We start from the raw sequence: 20,492 nt of genomic DNA, 5'->3' as shown, positions 1-20,492 counted from the left end.
GTGCCCGCACATGTATGCTGGCCAGCCAGTCATGGGGCCCAGTGGCCAACAGACCATGGACTGGTAGTGGGCCGTGGCCCACAGGTTGGAGACCCCTGCGCTGGGCCAAACTGACTGTCGTTATTTTTAATTCTCATTATTTTATTCCCAGGGTTAGAACGTTCTCTTTTTTGCGGAAATTAAGTTAGAAAAAAAAGCAGAATGCCTTTGTAAAATTTCATTCTCTTAAAATGGAAGACCAAGGGGAAAAAAAAATCATTATATCCATCGTGATGTGTCATCACCAATGTTTCTTCAGAGCATTTGTTTCTTGGCTGCTGTGTTAAAATTAATAACCATAAGTGGTTTTGGAACTAGGAATAGGTGGCTAAGGAACTGCAATAGTAGGAAATGGTCATATACAATGGATGTTTCATTGTTTTAAAAGCAAATGAATAACTAACTGCTTACTGGGCACTCTCCCAATGTTTCCTGAACTTTCTCACACATAGTATTATACAATATAATCCCAAGAAAATTAAATTTGCAATGAAATGTAACTATAATTCAGGAGTTTATTTTTCTTTCTTTCAGCATAAGAACTTTTTTGTTTGGGCGAAGATATAAAAGCACAGCACTTTCCATTTCAAATAAACTTTTAACATAAAAGTAAGAAAAGTATTGGCAACATACCTGAAAAAGAACATAAACAAGGCAGCTGTTACACAGAATAAAAGGACCTATAAAAAGGAAAAAAGAACATTATTTAAACAGCTAATCCCAATAAGTACTTCCAAACCAAGATCAGATTTCAGGAAGTTTTAAATAATTCAGAGATCTCATTAGGCACATTATAAAAAGGGAACTTTACAGTGAAAAGTGTCAATAACAAAGTTAATGAAAAATAGGGGGGAGGTGTCACATATTTTAGCCACATTTTTGGGGGTGGCAAGGCAGCCACTGGGTTAGTCAATATGATTCTGTTTAAGCATTGCCTATTATGAGTTTAGATACATTTTGTTGTTTTATGCGTGTAAGCCATCTAGAAATATGTGATTGGCTGAAAAAAGGAAAAAACAATTAATGAAGCAGAAATGTATATAAAAGACAAGATTGTGAATGATCACCTACATACACTTATCAAAAATAGAATGGAAAATTCTATCATTAAGCAATACAATGTGCAATAAATACAAATTAAACCAAAAATGTGCAATAAATACAAATTAAACCAAAAAACCCTTATAACAGAATAGAACAGAGTTGGAAGGGACTTTGGAGGTCTTCTAGTCCAACCCTCTGCTCAGGCAAAAAACCCTATACCATTTCAGACAAAATCCAATCTCTCCTTAAAAACTTTGATATCAGAACACTGTGACCATGTCACCTCTAGTCCTTCTTTGCATCAAACTAGACATACCCAATTCTAGCAACCATTCTTTATATGTATTTGCCTCCAATTCACTAATCATCATCAGGAGCCAAGGTGGCGCAATGGTTAGAGTGCAGTACTTCAGGCTACTTCTGCTGCCTGATGGCTGCTTGCAATTTGGAAGTTCGAATCTCACCAGGCTCAAGGCTGACTCAAGCCTTCGATCCTTCCAAGGTGGGTAAAATGAGGACCCAGATTGTTGGGGGCAAGAGGCTGATTCTGTAAACTGTTTAGAGAGGACTGTAAAGCAGTATATAAGCCTAAGTGCTATTGCTAACTTTGTTGCTCTTCTCTGCACTCTTTCCAGAGTCTCAACATCTTTTTTATATTGTGGAGACCAAAACTGGATTCAATACCATCATTTCAGACACTCTTCTAAGTAAATTAAACCAAGTAGCGGTACCTGAACACACTGGTGAGTGGATCATAAGCTTCCTAACGGACAGGAAGCAGCAGGTGAAGCTAGGCAGAATCACATCCGATACCTGAACAATCAGCACAGGGGCCCCCCAAGGCTGTGTGCTATCTCCACTTCTCTTCTCCCTATATACCAATGACTGCCTCTCAAACGATCCATCTGTTAAAATACTGAAGTTTGCTGATGACACAACAGTGATTGGTCTCATTTGAGACAGCGATGAATCTGCTTACAGACAGGAGGTTATACAACTTGCCTCGTGGTGTAACTGGAACAATCTGGAACTGAACACAATCAAAACTGTAGAAATGGTGGTAGACTTTAGAAGAAACCCTCCCATACTACCACCTTCTACAATACTAGACAACACAATATCAACAGTAGAGACCTTCACATTTCTAGGTTCTATTATATCACATGACCTAAAATGGACACCTAACATCAAAAACATCATCAAAAAAGCACAACAAAGAATGTTCTTTCTGCGCCAACTCAGAAAGCTCAAACTGCCCAAGGAACTGTCGATACAGTTCTATAGAGGAATGATTGAGTCTATCATCTACACCTCTATCACTGTCTGGTTTGGTTCTGCAACCCAACAGGACAGACACAGACTTCAGAGGATAATTAGGACTGCAGAAAAAAACAATTACTATCAACCTGCCTTCCATCGAGGACCTGTATACTGCATGAGTCAAAAAGAGGGCTGTGAAAATATTTACAGACCCCTCACATCCTGGACATAAACTGTTTCAACTCCTTCCCTCAAAACGACATTATTATAGAGCACTGCACACAGAACAACTAGACACAAGAACAGTTTTCCCCCGAAAACCATCACTCTGCTAAACAAATAATTTCCTCAACACTGTTCAACTATTACAAAGTCTGCACTACTATTACTGTTAATCTTCTCATCACTACTTATCACCCATCCCCTCCCACTTGTGATTGTAGGACTGTAACTTTGTCACTTGTATCCTTACGATTTATATTGACTGTTTCCTAGTATGATTTGATTGCTTATTGTACCCTATTATTATCATTAAGTGTTGTACATTATGATTCTTGATTCTTAATGAATGTATCTTTTCTTTATGCACACTGAGAGTATTTACACCAAGCCAACTTCCTTGTGTGTCCAATCACACTTGGCCAATAAAGTATTCTATTATTTCAAGTGTGGTCTTACCATAAGGCAGGGATGTCAAACTCAGGGCCCATGGACCACATCTGGCTCACAGGTGATTAGATCTGGCCTACGGGGTTGCCCTGGAAACAGTGAAGGATCGGCCTGCACTGCCTCTGCCAGCAAAAATGGAGCTTGGCGCAGGAGGATCCCCCTAGTCCCACCCAGGCCCCACAGGTGCCCCAACACAAGTGACATTGAGCTGGCCACGCCCTCCCCCCACCCGTCGAGGTCAAACACAACCCTGATGCGTCCCTCAATGAAATTGAGCTTGACACCCCTACCATAAGGCATTACAAAGTGGCAGATTTATAATCGTTTCTATTCTTTCTCCTATCCACCTGCATCCATTAATCTACTGCATTCGTGCTTGTATCTGGATTTGCTGTAGATTAAGCAACAATTAGCAAGAGTCCACAGACGTGGCCAAATTGTGAGCACTCTCTGCCTTGAGTTGCACATATAAACATTCCTTGCAACCCCCTGTTACATTTCCATGCGTTTCCATTGCTACCCATTAGCACCAGCCCTTGCATAACTTCAGCAGAGGCACACTAACACACTTGTGTTTCAGCATGTCAGCTCAAGTTAATTATTTCATTTTATCTCAGCAGTGGGTGATGTTGGCAGCCGTTCAAATGGCTACAAGGTACTTTTTGATCATTAAAAGTCAACATGGGAGCATGTGATTAAAGAAAGACTGTGGGTTCACAGTAAGCTCTCTCACTTTTTTTGAAAGGCAAAAACTAACTTGTGCTAATTTTTAATTGCTGTTCTAAAACAAATGTGTTTGTAATTGTTAGTGCTACTTTGATAGTTCATAAAAAGAAAGACAACGTTTTAAAAACTCTCGCTTTCTCCATCGTTGATAGGATTAACATTTTAAATCTAATATTTGATGTTTATCAACTCCCAAAAGCCTTTTTTTTCATTAGGTTGGCTGGAAAATTAGCTAAAAGTAAAGATTTCTCCTGTCCAGTCATATCTGATTCTAGGAGCCAATGCTCATCTCTGTTTCTTAGCCGAGAGAGCAAGCATTGTCCGAAAACATTTCTGTGGCCATGTGGCCAGCATTGCAATGCGTCACCAAAAATGCACCAAACTCTGTTACCTTCCAACTTAAGTGGTACCTATTTATCTACTTGCATTTGCATGCTTTCAAACATGAAGTCCAACAAATTAGAAGAGTAACACAATACAGGCAGTCCTCGACTTACGATCACAATTGGGTCCAAAATTTATGATGCTCAGCAAGACAAGTTGTTAGGTGAGTTTTGCCCCATTTTTACTATCTTTCTTGCCACGTTTGTTAAGTGACGCACTGCAGTCGCTAAGTTAGCAACATGGTTATTAAAGCGAATCCGGCTTCCCCGTTGACTTTGCTTGTCAGAAGGTCACAAAATGTGATCCCATGACCCTGGGACACTGCAACTGTAATAAATATGCCAAGCGACTGAATTTTGATCACGTGACTATGGGGGTGCTGGAGTGATCGTAAGTGTGAAAAACGGTTATCAGTCACTTTTTTCAGTGTCGTTAAGTTTGAATGGTCACTAAACAAACTGTTGTAAATGAAGGACTACCTGTACCAAAGATTATTTTCCTCTTATGAGTTTTAATCATAGTTGATGTATCAGAGAAGCAATTTCTCACTGCGTTACTTAGATCAGAGTTCCCCAGCTTTTTTGGTTTCATGGCCTGGCAGAATGGGGGTGGGGATGGTTTTGGCTGAGCGGTGAGCAAGTGTGTGCATGCAGCTCCATTTGTGCGAGCGGCGTGCATGCACGCCCGCTGCTCACACAAATGGAATGTGCATGCATGCACTCGCCCGCTGTTCACAGGAATTACCCACTGTTTCCACGGCCTGGTTGCAAACACCTAACGGCCCACTGGTGGGCCACAACCCAGAGGTTGGGGGCCCCCAACTTAGACCTTTTTATGTGTTGAAAAAATTGTGTGGACAAAAACATTATCTGGACTCTATAACATTCTATTGTAGAACCAGATTGATTACATGTTAGAATTCCTATCTGAAAATATATTTAAAAATATAGGAACCTGACAGATTAAGCCTACAGCCGTCCATCTTATCCAATACGCTATACTGCACTATAACTGGACAAACATATCTGAAATATTTTTAACAGGGGCAAAAGGGTCATCAGATCCTTTAAAAAGTGTGTTTTTCTTACTGTCCCTAATCAAGTGTTAATTAATTTCACTGAATGACTCCCATGTTCTGGTATTATGAGAGAAGGTAAGGGGAAAAAATCTATTTCCTCCACATTGTCCTGTTATTTCCTGTTGCCTTTATTTCTGCAAGCGGTCTCTTCCTCTATTACTTTTAAACAGGCCCCTTAACTTCTAAATATATTCAGCACATGTGATTTAAAAATATTTCTGTTGTTTGTTTGTTTTTTTAGTTACACTGTATTTCTTGGGAAAAATAATGAAAAAAATCATTATTCACATTTAGAAAAAGAACATCACCATAAATGTTCCAGAGGCAAAGGGATAGTTTTAAGACTGCAGAGTATGAAGAGGTAGTAAATAGGGATAACCATATAGTTGCATTAAATGATGGGGAGAACTGGAAAGTTTTCCTCCAGAGACTGGAAAAATAGAAGAGAAATCTGACTTATACCGAGCCATGTACTATGTTAGAAATCAGGCTTTATAGATTTCTCTACAAAGTTAAATCTTAACCCTCCTGGGTTATACATGGCAATCTGAAAGAATACGGAGACATAACTGGACTCAACAAGTGTGTTCCAATTTAGAACTTAGGAATCTTTTTCCTTGTCTTTAATTTATACTCCATTATTATGTAACAGAACTGTGTAAAAAAGACGAACGTGTAATTAGTAAAATGCATCAACTTGAAATTTGAAACATGCAAAATAATATCTGATAAAGTAGATATATCCTTCAAAATCTGAAATCTGCAGAAAAATCTGTATTTGTTTGATTATCCAGAATGCTCTTCCAGGGAATGTGCCAACTACATTAGATTTTATCAGCATACATAATATTTCAGTTGGCTTCCGCTAAGACAACATCCTCTTATAGCTAGCTGTTCCCAGAAAAATAGATTTTGGTAAGTAATCTTAATCTGAGCTCTCCATGGTCCTGTTTTTAATCCACCTTCAAAGTAATGTGACTTTTCACTGTGTCTTCCTTTAGTGTTATCTATGTGATCTAAGTCATTGGGAGGTGGATGATATACAAATTTAATAAACAGTACTAACAGCAACAATAGCAACAACAAAAACTAGAATTAGAAGCATCCCTCAAATGTCCACTGAGCAGGAAAGACAGGAGTGCACAAAGAGACTATGTCAAGAACACTATTGTGAACCTATAAATAAAGGAGAAGAAATTGACCTGGAAGTGCTCTAATCCACAGCTGACCAATAAGGTTTGGTCTATTTTCAGATAAATAACAGTAAGTGAACAAAAACTTGTGAACGCCATTCAGAATCTGACTCTTCCAAACTAATTTGCATCATTTCCTGTAACTGAGGTAACTTCCCTCGCGAAATATTTTCCTCATCAAGGCTTTCTCAACTTTGGGCCTCCATTGTGCAGATTTGTTGAAGGCTGAATATGCTGCTATCAAGGTGGGTGGGGGTGGGGAATGGGAATGGGGTGGAAGATGAGCTCGTCCGCTGGAAAGCTGACAGCTCGGGTTCGAGACCCGAGCACCACACGATGGGGTAAACTCCTGTTACTTGCTCTAGCTCCTGTCCACCGAGCAGTTCCAAAGCATGCAAATGCGAGTAGATAAGTAGGTACCATTTGGGTGGGAAGATAACAGTGTTCCATGCACTTTTGGTGTATAGTCATGCTCGCCACCTGACCATGGAAATTGTCTTTGGACTACCCTGGCTCCCTCAGCTAAGAAACGGAGGCACTACCCCCTAGACATCAATGAACAGAGGAAACCTTTCCTGACTGTGAGAACAATTAACCAGAGGAATGGTTTGCCTTCAGAAGTCGTGGGTGCTCCATCACTGGAAGCTTTTAGGAAGAGATTGGACAGCCATCTGACTCAAATGGTATAAGGTCTCTTGCTTAAGCAGGGGTTAGCAATAGCGCTTAGACTTATATACCGCTTCACGGTACTTTACAGCCCTCTCTAAGCGGTTTAAAGAGTCAGCATATTGCCCCCCAACAATCTGGGTCCTCATTTTACCAACCTCTGAAGGATGGAAGGCTGAATCAATCTTGAGCCAGTGAGACCCGAACTGCCAAACTGCTGGCAGCAGAAGTAGCCTGCAGTACTGCATTCTAACCACTGAGCCATCATGGGTTGGATTAGAAGACCACACCAAGGTCCCTTCCAACTCTGTAATTCTGTTCTGTTATATCTTTTTACTGCTATCAAACTGAAATCCCTTATTTTCTATAGGATTAGCAACACCCAATACACAACACACACTTGCCACACAATAGCAAGGATATAAAGTCTTATTACATGGTGGGAAAGTTACAGTTCTGCTTCCATCTGATCCCTTAAGAATAAACGCCCTGAAACTTTAAACAAAACTAATGTAAAGATGCTCAGACTCTGATTATTTACATACACATAAAAATCCCTCAGTAACATGCCCAAATATAAACATACAGAGAGGATTCAGTTAGCCTTAACAATGAAGAAGCCGAGTAATCATGAAGCAATGCGAAATGCATTCTAAAAACAAACATGTCTTGATAACAACGGAGCGGAAGATTGTTTTGGGACTCACATCCTACTTCTCCTAATACCTGATCAATCAAACATCACTGGAAGAGATTTCTGCACTAGAGGAACCATTTGTCTGATCCAGCAGAACACTCCTTAAAAGCTTAAATTTTATGTTTTATATCACATACAATAGTCACTGTGTATTCACCAGTCACCAAAGCTGTAAGTGACCCAATGGTCTGCTGGAATTTTACTTCATTTTTCCCCCTTGCCATGACCCATTTATAATTGATTGATGTCAGAAACCTAATAAAATGGAGTTCTGCAACAGAACTCCTTGAGATCTTCCAGCTGTATAAACAGCTCTATCCAACAGAAAGAATGGAAGAATTTTGAACTATTGGTGCCCATTTTTAAGTTATCCTTATGGTTAGCTTTTCCTAGGTAGTTTTACTAGATGTTCCTTAAGCAAGCAGAAGCTCTTGTACTGTATAATTCATAGGTAAGCAAGCTTATTCATGTAAAAGAACAATGAGAGTGGAAGCAGAAGAAAAAATTGGTGAAAATTGATGAAAAGTTAAAACTTTTAACTTTATTTTAGAGCAGGGGTCCCCAAACTTGGCAACGTTAAGACTTCTGGACTTCAACTTCTAGAATTCAACTCTAGGAGTTGAAGTCCAGAAGTCTTAATGTTGCCAAGTTTGGAGACCTGTTTTAGAGGTTCAATATATTAAAAAGATAAGCCATCCACAAGATAAAAATAATAAAGACTGAAAAAACATAGATTCTGCAATAAATATGTAAGACACCAGGAACTTCTTTAGAAATCATAAATAAAAGAGATGAAATATGTAAAATATGTAAAAACAGCTTTATTTTAAAACGTCATAGTAAATTTGACCACAAAGATCGTACTGACCATTCTTTATAATATGAATAAAAAGCCAATTCACAGTCTTAAGAGTGAACCCAATCTAGGATTTTAATACTGCAGTGATAATATTTTTAATAATGCAACACTATTTAACTATACCCCAAGCATCTTAAGTCCAACTTTCATAACTTGATAAATTCTAAAATTTAATATTAACTTCTTTAAATTTTATTTATCTTCCCAAAATCCTATTAAAGATGAGAACATTAGACCAAAATAAGACAATTCATGTGTTGAGTCCTGTCAATTATGTTATACTTCAACACACAAAGATTTAACCCCAACCCTTCTTAAATATCCACCGAAGTATCCAACAGGAACAATAAATTTTTCGTGGATTAATCTCACTTCAAAGTATGTCTGATACAACAGCCAATATGAACAAATGTTACTGTATTATGACCCTAGCCAATCAAAGAGTAACATATTTTGAAACACAGCACTTGAGTTATTAAAACAATACATTAAAAGTTCTTGTAAAGCACAAATAAATTAATACACCTCTGCTATCTCAATAAATAAATCATAGGTTTTAGAGCTCCAAAACACTTTCCGATATAATAGGTAATTTAGGAACTTCAGAAGGTTCAATTCAGAAATGTTTAATTGAATAAGCTACTATTCATCAGATTTTGACAGTGCACATTCTTCTTGCATTCTTCTTCGTTCACAAAAGCATTTACTTTTGAATTGGGAATATTCCAAAGTGTTGATTTTTTTATATGGACAGAGATCAACTTCATATTTCCATTCTCAAATCTTACAAATATGTTCTACATCCTTTAATGCTGAAAAAAATAACTGAATTTTGTCCAAAAGAAGACCTAACAACCAAGATATAATAGGAATGAGGTAATAGCTTTCTATTTTTGCCCATAACGTTTTGAGAAAAATGGTTTTCACGAATAGATAAAAAAATAGCCTTAAAGGTAAAGTTGAAAATCTAGAAAAATATAAAATGATATGAAAGTCATAATTAAGATGCATAAGATCTTTGCCTAACCCATGCTAAGCTACTCAATGATATATCAATCTGTTTCAAGAATCTAAGACATATGAATCCCTCCTAGTGTATATTTTTCGCACCATTTATTCTTCTCCATAAATTCATTAGAATTTTCAACTAGTTACAATCATATCAACATTAATCTGGTGGAAAAATTAAATGTTTAAATTAATAGATAAAGGTATTTTCCTGGGGATAATTATTCTAATATTTAAAGTACAATAAACAAAACCACATATTTACGATTCTGCATGGACACATTAGATCCAAACAAAAGTATACTGGACTCTTCAGTAACAAGCTCTCCCATAACTTCCACAAATTTAGGCAGATAACTTTGATAATTATCAATAAGACCTAAATATCATATGCTCATAATTACAATTTCACTTCAATTGCACATTTTTAAAACTCTAACAGGAAGTTGAACTCTTGTAAGTTGCTGGGCACATAAGGCTATTGGAGTTTTTTTTTTTTAAATTTCTTCCCCCCACATATTATTATGCAGCTGCTCTGGTTTTATCACTGAACAGCTGCTTTGTAGATCATTCACAGGCCCAGACAAACTTCAGAGCTGGATATGAAAACTGAGGAGCGGGAAGAAAGAGACAGCAGTGCCCAATCTTCTACAAGCACAACCAATATAGAAATGCTTATTTTCTTTTATAATCAAGCAACAAAACAAGGGGAAATGTACTCAGACAGTTCTTGTTTAAAAGGTAAAGTAGGAGATACAAAGTAGGGGAGAAACCACTGCAGAGATTTTAAGATCTGCATTATAAGATCTACACTATGAACAAACGTTAGTAATAAACTTTCTGTGATTTAGCTATTTGCAAAAAGTATGAGGTTTAGAGTCTCAATCAACCAGGTCATCGTTGTCTCAAAGGTGCTTTTTCCTCCCTTTCAAAAGGCAACTACTTTTTTTTCTTGAGGAAGAAGTAGCCGTTTTGCTCCTCCTCCAAGGAGCTTCATTGGATGGTTTAGAATTATGAGATTTAGAATTATTTGAGACCAGCAGTTCCAAAAGAGTTGTGTATTAGTATGCCTGGTTTTGCACGTGGATAATACTTGCACATGATTTGAGATTTTTGTAGTGACGTTCCAAAATACAATTTTCTGCTCAATTACCCAGGCTTAACCCCTGTTCTTAAAATTAATTACTTTAGAAATGGTTCCCCACCAGACACAAAAACGGAAAATAGAACGTCTACAGATTTTGCCAAAAACAATTGCAATTCCTTTGGGACATTATTTCCATCTAAGCATAAGTCTTCCCTTTTTCTCATTGCTCTCTCTCTAGAAAGGCCAGATTCTTCAACCATGCAGTTATTTAGGGACAGACCTAAGCAGTAGAGAAACTACATAATCCTTATCAGGCACACATTGGGAGGACCTAATTCATTGTCCTAAAGTCTCAACACTCTTTACACCAGGGGTCTCCAACCTTGGCAACTTTTAAGACTTGTGGACTTCGACTCCCAGAATTCCTCAGCCAGATGTGCTGGCTGAGGAATTCTGGGAGTTGAGGTCCACAAGTCTTAAAGTTATCAAGGTTGGAGAACCACCTGCTCTACATGTATGGAATTCACTCTGCAGAACTCCACAACTGGCATGAATTTTGCTAAGAATTCTGGAGACCAGTGTCCATATATTTGGAAGGCAATTGGGTCTGGTCTTATTTGGATGCTTTTTTAATGCCTGGATAATATGATTTAGCAAAGTGGATGCACTCCAGTTCCACTGATTAAACAGTGTCATTTTATGAGACATGAAACATGCTTACTCTGTTGTAGTGCCTGTCCTATGGAACAATATTACCCCCACCAGAGATTCATGTAGTTTCCACCTCCATGACATTCAGGAACTCCACTAAAAACCTTTGTTAAACCATTGTTTATGGAGGTTCTCAATCATCCAGGTCATGGTTGTCCCAAAGATGCTTTTTCAAAAAATGTGAAAATGTTTCGCTCATCCTCCAAGAAGCTTCTTCAGTTCAAAGGCAACTAAAGAAGCTTCTTGGATGAGAAGTGAAATGTCTCCAAGGAAAAACCAAGTCCAGTTGCCTTTTGAAAAAGCACCTTTGGGTAAAAAAAAAAACCTGATTGTTTTCCCAGCTTTGAGACATGGGGGTTGTGAAGCTACATTTAATTAAGTCTGGTTTATGATTATTCTCCTGGTTGGCCAGGCTCTCTTTTTAAATATGTCATTCCCCTGGGTCTTCAAGGAGTTGAGCAGCCTTGAAATTTGGAAATACTAAACTTGATTCCTAATTTGTTGATGTTTTTGCTGCTGTTTTCTGGATAGTATAGAAAGGATAGGAAGGTACTTTGCATTCAGGACTTGGTTTCAAAATTCATTCAGCTTCACTTTCAAAGAGTTGAAAAGAAATACCCTTGTGAAACATATTTGCACGCAAGTCAAAATTCTTGAGTACTTTTCCCCTTTAGCATCTTCTCAACTATCGGGAAGCTCTTTTAGTGCTGCAGAATTTTATCAAATGTTTTGTGTGTCAGTTGCCGGTAGTTAGCAAGCACTTGCCCTGTAAGAATTGTGAAGCTTCTTTGGACTTCTTAAGATCAACAGTCAGGCTGCTGTCCAGAATTTCTCGTCCTGTTCTGTAGCATGCTGAGGGAAAGGAGATACTCAAGAGACAATTCACTGCTGCTTCTTGACCTTTGCATGAAAGGCTAGCTTGACCTTCAGCTGGACATTTCTAAAATTGCTTAATTTCTTTTTTTAAAAATGGCAAGAAGTTGGAAGACAAAAATAGTTGCTAAATGAATTTCGTCATGAAACCCAGACTAAGTTAGAAATACAGAGTAAGAATTGGAAGATATCCAGTCCCAATTTGAAAGCTTCCTATGTGAAAATCCACCACTGTTCTAAGCAGCCTGCTTAGCGGTTCTGACGTCAGAAAATTCTACCTAACAGTTAGCCTAAGTCAGAGGTGTCGAACTCAAGGCCCGGGGGCTGGATCCCACCCCACGGGGTGCTTAGATCTGGCCCGCGGGGCCACCCTGGAAACAATGAAGGATTGGACTGCAGTTCCAGCGAAAACAGTGCTTAGGGGCTGCGTGCCATTCTCTCGAGCTCCGCTTTTGTGGCAGAGGTTGCAGGAGGCCATTGTAGCTGAAAACGGAGTTCACGAGGGGCACAGGTGGTGCTTCCAAGCTCCATTTTCACTGGCAGAGGGTTGCAGGTGGCCGTCATAGCTGAAACAGAGCTCAGGAGCCCATTTTTGCTGGCAGAGCGCTCAGGCCGCCACAGGCGACCCCGACACGAGGGACAATGAGCTGGCCACATCCACCCTGGCCATGCCCCTCCCCCTGTCCCCCAAGGTCAAACACAACCCTGACGCAGCTCTCAGTGAAATCGAGTTTTGATACCCCTGGCCTAAATCTTCTTTCTTTTAATTCCGCTGATCCTTATTCTGCTCTTAGAAAACAAGTCTGCCTCCTCTTGCTTATGACAATCTTTTAGATATCCATTTCCGCACATTATCAGGAAACAATGATTTTTATATGACTTTTTAACTGCTGCATCACTCAGTTTACTCATGTTCTGGAAGTAGTCCAGATACTTTTCACATGCAGTGCCATCAGCTAGGTCTCCCCAGTTCTGTAGTTATGCATTTGATTCTTTTTTTCTGGCCAACATGTGGGAATGAATCTTATATTTGTTATCATTCAACATCATCACTAGAGAACAAAGAAAAATACATGATGCCATCAAAAGAAATGGGAGTGGGCTGGTAACATAACAAGAACAACTGATGGCAGGTGGACCAAGGCAGTCATAGAATGGATTCCACTTGATTAAAAAGTGTGCATGAAAAAGACCTGAAACAAGATGGAGTGACAATACCAGCAAGTTTTGTGGGCCCAACTTGCAAAAGAAAACTCAAGACCGTGTTGGTTGGAAACATGCCGAAGGGGCCTTTTATCCTGCTATGGATAGGCAATGGCTAGAATGGTGAAACATCATTCTGCTGGAATTAGCCCAGTGTTTAAATACATCATGGTCATTGTGAGTAATGATTTTCTCTGCTGCCGTATTAATCACTCCATACAAAGTTCTCCCTCTGGTTTTGTTACAGTAATCAGATAATGCTGTGCAATTTTAACACGGGTATTTGTTAGTTTCGTTTGGGTTAATTGGGAAGCTGTGTGAGGCGGCGATGGATTTGGGGAAATTGGTTTTAATGGCTTAGTGCAGGGAGTGTCAAACTCAATTTCACTGAGGGCTGCATTAGGGCTGTGGTTGACCTTGAGGGATCGGGTAGGCGTGGCTAACTGGGTAGGTGTGGCCAACCGGGTGGGCATGGCTAGTTTGAGGCCACTCCCCAAACTGCTGGCAAGTTTCGTCTTTGCATTGGGTAGACCAGGACGGCCCTGCTGGCCGAATCTGACCACATTGCGGGCCAGGTGCGGGCCACTGGCTTTGAGTGTGACACTCTTGGCTTGGTGGATTTTCTATGTACTCCTGTAAATCATGTAGAGTCCATGTGGAACAAGTGGTGTGCAAATACTTATTCCGCAATATTTATAGCTCACTCCACTACAAACATGCTTTGAGGGGAGAACTGTAAGAGCAAACCACACAAAATAAAAAAAAACAACTATGAAAACTGAAATATCATTGTAAAAAAATCAACAATGGGCATCATAGGCACCATAAAAAGAAACAAACCAAACTAAGGGCCAAATAAGATGCTGGTATAAGATTGATTTCATCTGTATGGAACTCCAGCAAAACTGGGGTCATGAGTATCTCTAGAATGATGGTATTCTACAAAGCAGGGGCCACCTCTGAGAAGGGGTTCCACCTGTTCCATATCTCAAGAATCTCAGGAAGAAAGAGAATCTGCAATGGGTTCTCTTTTGATCATGGGACCCCCAGATCCATTCTTGCTATATTCCGGTGCTGCACTCTAAATACAGTAGAAGTCTACCTGCTGCGTTTTGTATCTGCTGTAGCTTCCAGGTCAATTCCAAAGGTAAAAACCCAGGTAGAGCTCATTAGAGCAGTGCAACAGAGTTGCAACAATTCTTGGGCCAAGATGCCTTGATAACAGTAGCCCATGATTTGTTGGACTACTGTGACGTTCTTTACATGGGGTTCCTATATCCAGAAACTCCAGCTTGTCCAAAATAAGCAGCCAAATTTCTGAGAGGACAATCCCATCAGACTTAAAATGACACTTATTTTGAAATCCCTCCACAATTGCTAGACAGTTTCTCAGCCCAGTTGAAAGTTTTGGAGATTATCTTCTGGCAACACCTTGCCAGAAATGAAGCTGCTGGGCTCGTCATCAAAAGAAAACCCATTCCTCATGAAGTTCATGGATACTGACCAAGCGCCATACTTTCCTCTTATAGATGGGGCATGGATTTTTGTTAGTCCTATATAACCCTAACTACTAAGTTTGGTTACTTCTGAGATTATATCTTATATTTTATATCTTAGTAGCTTAATTAAGCTTAGGTACTGTGTACAGTATAAATTATTTTTCACTCCAAGGATTGACACCTGAATACTAGATGAGGTGTTGATAAAGCAATATCTCAAATGCAGGTCCTAAGCTTTCTGAAATGTAATGCACTCTGGTAAATATTTGTCAACGCTTTTCAGGCCCAAAGTAATTTAATAGGAATCCGTGATTGCTCGGCATCCTGAATTCACGTGTTTTATGGGAAAGGAATAAAACAATTTGTCAAGCATAGATTGGGCTCCCAGCCAAGCCCGCTACACCTACACCACCACAGCTGTTAAGATACTCTTGAACATATCTGCCAACAAGCCCCAAGTGAACGACAGAGAGATAAGATCAAAAGGATGACTAATACATGATATTAAACAAGAGATTATGTAGATTCTTGTTAAAGCAATGTTGTCTGATCACAGTGAAATTATTAGAACTGGCAATTAGAGAACACAACTGAGCCAAAATAGAGAACACCTGTCATTAGAGAAGGGCGGGAGAAGCAAACATCGGATTAAATCCCTAGATTTTATGGTTTGCTAACCTTACATACAAGTTTAAGTACTAAATCAGTTTTTTTATGAATGCAATTCTAGTTGACAATTCTTAAAGCCAATATGTTTGCTTCTCTTGATCCAGATAAATAACCACAGAATGATGAAAAAGCTTTATTGGTGTTTTGGCTGCACTCAAGTGCAAGTTCATGTTTCAAATTACATCTTAAGGGCACACAGATCAAGATGTCCAAGCTCTAAACACTCTGGAAATAGAGCAAGATTGGCAAATATTTTTCATTGTGATCCTACCAGAAAGTAAAATACACCATTTTATAGACTAACAGTGAGTGTGAGAGAGAGAGAGAGAGAGAGAGAAAGAAACTGTGTTTAGTAACTGCTGTGCAACCTTGAACTCATAACTTTCTCTCTCTCTCTCTCTCTCCCCCTCCCTCCCTCTTTTTCTTTTCCTTTTCCTCTTTTTCTTTTCTTTCTCTCTCCCTCCCTCCCTCCCCCCTCTCTCCCCTGTGCATGCATTCCTTATCCATCCATTGAAATTGTGGCAGCACATCTAGTTCAGATAATTTTCTACAAAATGCTAGAGAATCAAGACCTAAAAGGATACCAGGATCATCTGATTCAGACAATATGCTATGAAGTGTTCCACAAATCAATCCATATCCATACCTAGGAAGCTGCTTAACCCCCAACCACGGAGTGCTTACAGTACACATTTTAACTTTTTAAAAATTACTGCAACAGGTTAGTGAATATTGTGCATGGCAAGAAGGTGTAAATGTATATCATTATGTATTTCAGGCATCTTTACCTGGTCACAAACTTTTAAGGGTAAAATTAAAGTTAAAGATGTGTCAATTTGTCAAGGAAGTCACCAAACCCCCCCACACATACACACACACAAAGGACAAAACCTAAAATAAATCGAGAATTGCTCTTATCTGTACATTTGGAAACACTCCATGAATTATTTTGTCATGAGTAACAAAGGAACACAGGAATAGTCTAAGTTTGTGGTCATATCCGAATATCACTTTCTTTGGGATTAATAACGGCTATCATTTAAAAAATGATTAAGAAAGGAAAATATAGCATGACATATGAAAGAAATCCTACTCTAAGCTATTAGCAGGAAATACTGTATGCTGCATGTAAATCAACTAGAGACAGCGGGCTGAATTTCCAGTGTGCCACCTGCTTCCTTAAGAACTCGCCCATTCTTCCAAAGAACAGGAAAAATTACAAAAACACTCTAAAATAATTCTTTAATGCTGCACCATAACTCCCGTTCATGCCCTGGCAGTAGGTAATGAGAAGCAGAGTGAATTTAAACAATTCAATTTCTGCAATAAAACATTTCCCATCATTTTGAATTCAGCGAGCAGAGAGGCGGAAGGAAGGAAAAGCAATTATCAGTGGAGCAGTCAATAATTAATTCTAGTTTGCCAGGCGATTAACACTAAATTAATATTAGGAAGAGAGGGAGCAGATGAAAATCAGAGAATTTCTTTTAGGAAATCAAGCTACATTTTCTCCCTTTCGTTATGGTAATAAATGATGTAATAAAATCTCCTAAACTACTGCAGGATAACAAGTGAAGCATACATTTCCATCAAAGGGTCCCAATGACATCACAAACCACAAGAACAGAGGTGGAGTTGTTTGGATGGTAACTAGACCCCAGAATTAGAGCCTGGAACAACAACATCCGTGAGTAACTTGATTGAGCTTGCCCTACTTCTGACTTAATATAATTGCAGTAACTTACACAAACATACTTGTTTTCAGAAAACCAGGCTGTGGTTCCGAAGCCTTCACTGCTAGTTGCATCTGAATTTGGATCCTATGACCGTGGGGATGCTGCAATTGGCGTAAGTGTGAAAAGCAATCATGTCACTTTTAACAACTGAAGTGATTCAGTTACCAAATGTGGCAAGAAATCGTAAAATGGGGCAAAACTCACTAAACAAATTTCTCACTTAGCAACATATGTTTTGGGCTCAATTGTGGTTGTAGGTTGAGGACTACCTGTTAACACCAAACCCATCTTATCTTATGAAAGCTTATAAATAAACCAGATTCTTGTATCAAGCCATGAAGTCCACAGACTTTTTGTTTAAGTAGCAGCTTCCTGAGAACATATAGGAAGAGCGAGGGAAATCCCAAAATGCAGAGTTAGCACAAACTTAAAATACCTCGCACGTTTCCCATGACAGGAAACCTCATAATGGACAGCTGACATTAGCTGTCACCATGTGATAAAATTAACTCCCAGGATTTATGATGCCTCAGAACAATTAACTTTTCACATTCAGGCATTGCACTTTGAATTGCACCTCAGAATCGAAAGAACTATTTTTAAAAAAGAAAGCCAAGATAATGCCTTCTGGCGAATGAAAATTTGGGAAGGATAATTTTGTTGAACCCACACTAAAAGGGAAAGGCATTTTGCAATGGTCCAGATATTGGGAAGAACTATAAATCTTTTTTCCCAAAATAATAATTAAAGCTGTTACTTTAATGTGAAAAAGAGTATGTTACAATTATAATTGCATTGTAATATTATTCTACATCTTTCTTGTAATGTGGTAACCAACACTGGATGCTGTATTCCAGTGCTAAGGCTTTACAGAGAGCAGTACTAGCACTTTGCGAGTTTGATTCTATCCCTCTGTTAATGCAACCTTACATTGACAGACCCTTGGCATTTGCAAAAGTCAAGTTGTTCCTAATCAAAGTGGCTAGAAAAGGAGGGGGTGTGATGGATGCTGCACAATAGCAAGACTGGCCATAAAATATTGGCACTCATTAAACATTTAAGCCATTCCTTTCAAATGAGAAACAACAGCTTTCTGGATTACTACACAATTCATCATGGAGATATCTTTGATTAGCTCTGGACAATATAGCCTTGTCTTGCAGAGGTCAAACAATGTGATTTCAAAATTCCTTCTTTTCATTTATCTAACTAGAAATATGAAGCCGCTTTTATGTGTGCTAATTTGAAGATTTCCCCATACTTTTCTGACAGATTCCCTACCCTCCCGTTTCTTTCTCAGATTAGTTTCCTCTCCAGCCTCAATCTGCCCATATATTATCATTAATCAGCAAAGCTGAACAACACATATTACATCAGAAGTAATTCGAAAATATACTGTTTTCATCCGACATTTTGATAAATACCCTGCAAGCTCTGTTTTTTCTTAACTTTTGTTAAAATACATGTTTTACTTTTTGGAAGTATCTGAGAATAATTATACCAAGGAAACTTTGCAAATGTTTGCAAAGGATGCAGATGAATCAAGTAGCTTCTCTCTTCTGATCAAGATTGACATAAAAATAATTTAAAATCTCAATGGGTTTATTGGGATAATGTTGCAAAATGTTACAATGAAGTTGTAAAATGAATATGATTATATATTCATATATTTACTTAGCGGTGTTTCTCTCTTAATACCTTTAAAATATTTTTAAAAGGTTGAAAATATATTAAGCCATTTTCTAGTTTTTAAATTATGGCTAGCAGACTATGATTCTGGGTTTAACTATTATTTTTAGCTTTAACATTGGACTTTATATTTCGGCTTCAGTTTCTTTATATTTAAGCCAAATAAGTGGGCACCATTGGAAAGCTATTATATAATCCTCCAATATTCATAGTAGAGCCCTATTCCTTTTTTAGCAACAGTGCCACTGAATTAAAGGACTATTTGAAAAATACTAGATCAGAAATCTAATTCTGACCCTTCTAAACGTAATTAATTTACACTTTAGGGACAATCCCAAATTTCACCATTGTAATTCTAGAGACATAGTTGGTATGTATTTTTTTTATCAAATTCTCTTCTGCATTGTATCAACTCAATAACAGAGTTGGAAGGGACGTTGCAGATCTTCTAGTCCAACCCCCTGAACACTGGATCACGTTCTATTACATTACCGTGTTAATAGACATGACATTTGAAAAAAAGTCATTTTACAGCAAGTAATCCTCAAACATTGAATCCTTCATTAGTGGAAACAAAGCTCCAAATAAGTCTTCAGTTTTCATAAACATACTTCACCCCAAAATCAACATCTTTGCACCCAAATTCCAAATCTTTCTCTTACCCTCCTACCAAACATTTGAACAATTCCTGTGTTTAAAAAAGTTTTTTTTTTTTTTTTTTTGTTAAAATCCTCTGAAGAAAAATGAATCCAACATCAAACCCAAGGCAGCCAAACTTATAATATATTCTTCTTGATCTCTGGGATCAAATTCAATTCTTGAAGAATTCAAAATCCCTTTTTTTAAAAAAGATCACTGCAGTATCTAGTTCACAAAGAACTCAGCATTCACTCATAAAATCAGAAAAGCCATTCATATGCATTTCAAATGATCCAGATTCTGAAAGTTTTCATATCAACCATAATTATTTGTGTAGTTATGTGTTCCTCAACCTTGGCCACTTGAAGATGGGTGGACTTCAAGTCCCAAGAATTTCCCAGGCAGCATGGCTGGCTAGGGAATTTTAGGAGTTGAACTCCACCCGTCTTCATGTGACCAAGGTTGAGAAACAATGACATAAGACATTGTGTTCAAAAATTTTCTTTAATGGCAATTTTCTTTCAACTTGGGTTAAACCTTGGGGAGGGGGGAATGGCAATGTTCAGGCCAAGACCCCCAACACAACATTCTAAACCATCCTCAGAATCTCACCTTTCTCACTAGAGGTTCAAGACTGACTGCACCCTAACTATAAAATATTCATATGGGACATTCCAAATACTTCCCACACTTATTGGATGTCACTCAACAACTGTCCCAGTATAAATGATGTGTTGAAAGCCATATTCAGCATGAGTAATCT

General features: G+C 38.4%; 1 protein-coding gene across 1 annotated transcript in view; it reads right to left on the bottom strand.

The window, feature by feature from the left end:
• TMEM135 (transmembrane protein 135) overlaps positions 1-20,492 on the bottom strand; it is a gene marked incomplete at its 5' end in the record, with an annotated part of 152,631 nt that overhangs the window by 51,635 nt on the left and 80,504 nt on the right. Inside the window, one exon of the mRNA XM_087966114.1 lies at positions 673-719. Within this exon, the coding sequence (XP_087822240.1) occupies positions 673-719 (47 nt within the window). The remainder of the gene's footprint in view (positions 1-672; positions 720-20,492) is intronic.

This window comes from Notechis scutatus, chromosome 5 (assembly GCF_049901735.1).
Source record: "Notechis scutatus isolate UNSWTSFEM ecotype Mainland chromosome 5, rNotScu1.2, whole genome shotgun sequence".
NCBI lineage: Eukaryota > Metazoa > Chordata > Lepidosauria > Squamata > Elapidae > Notechis > Notechis scutatus.
The sequence above is the reverse complement of the archived record's forward strand: the minus strand, read 5'-3'. Positions and strand labels throughout refer to the sequence as shown.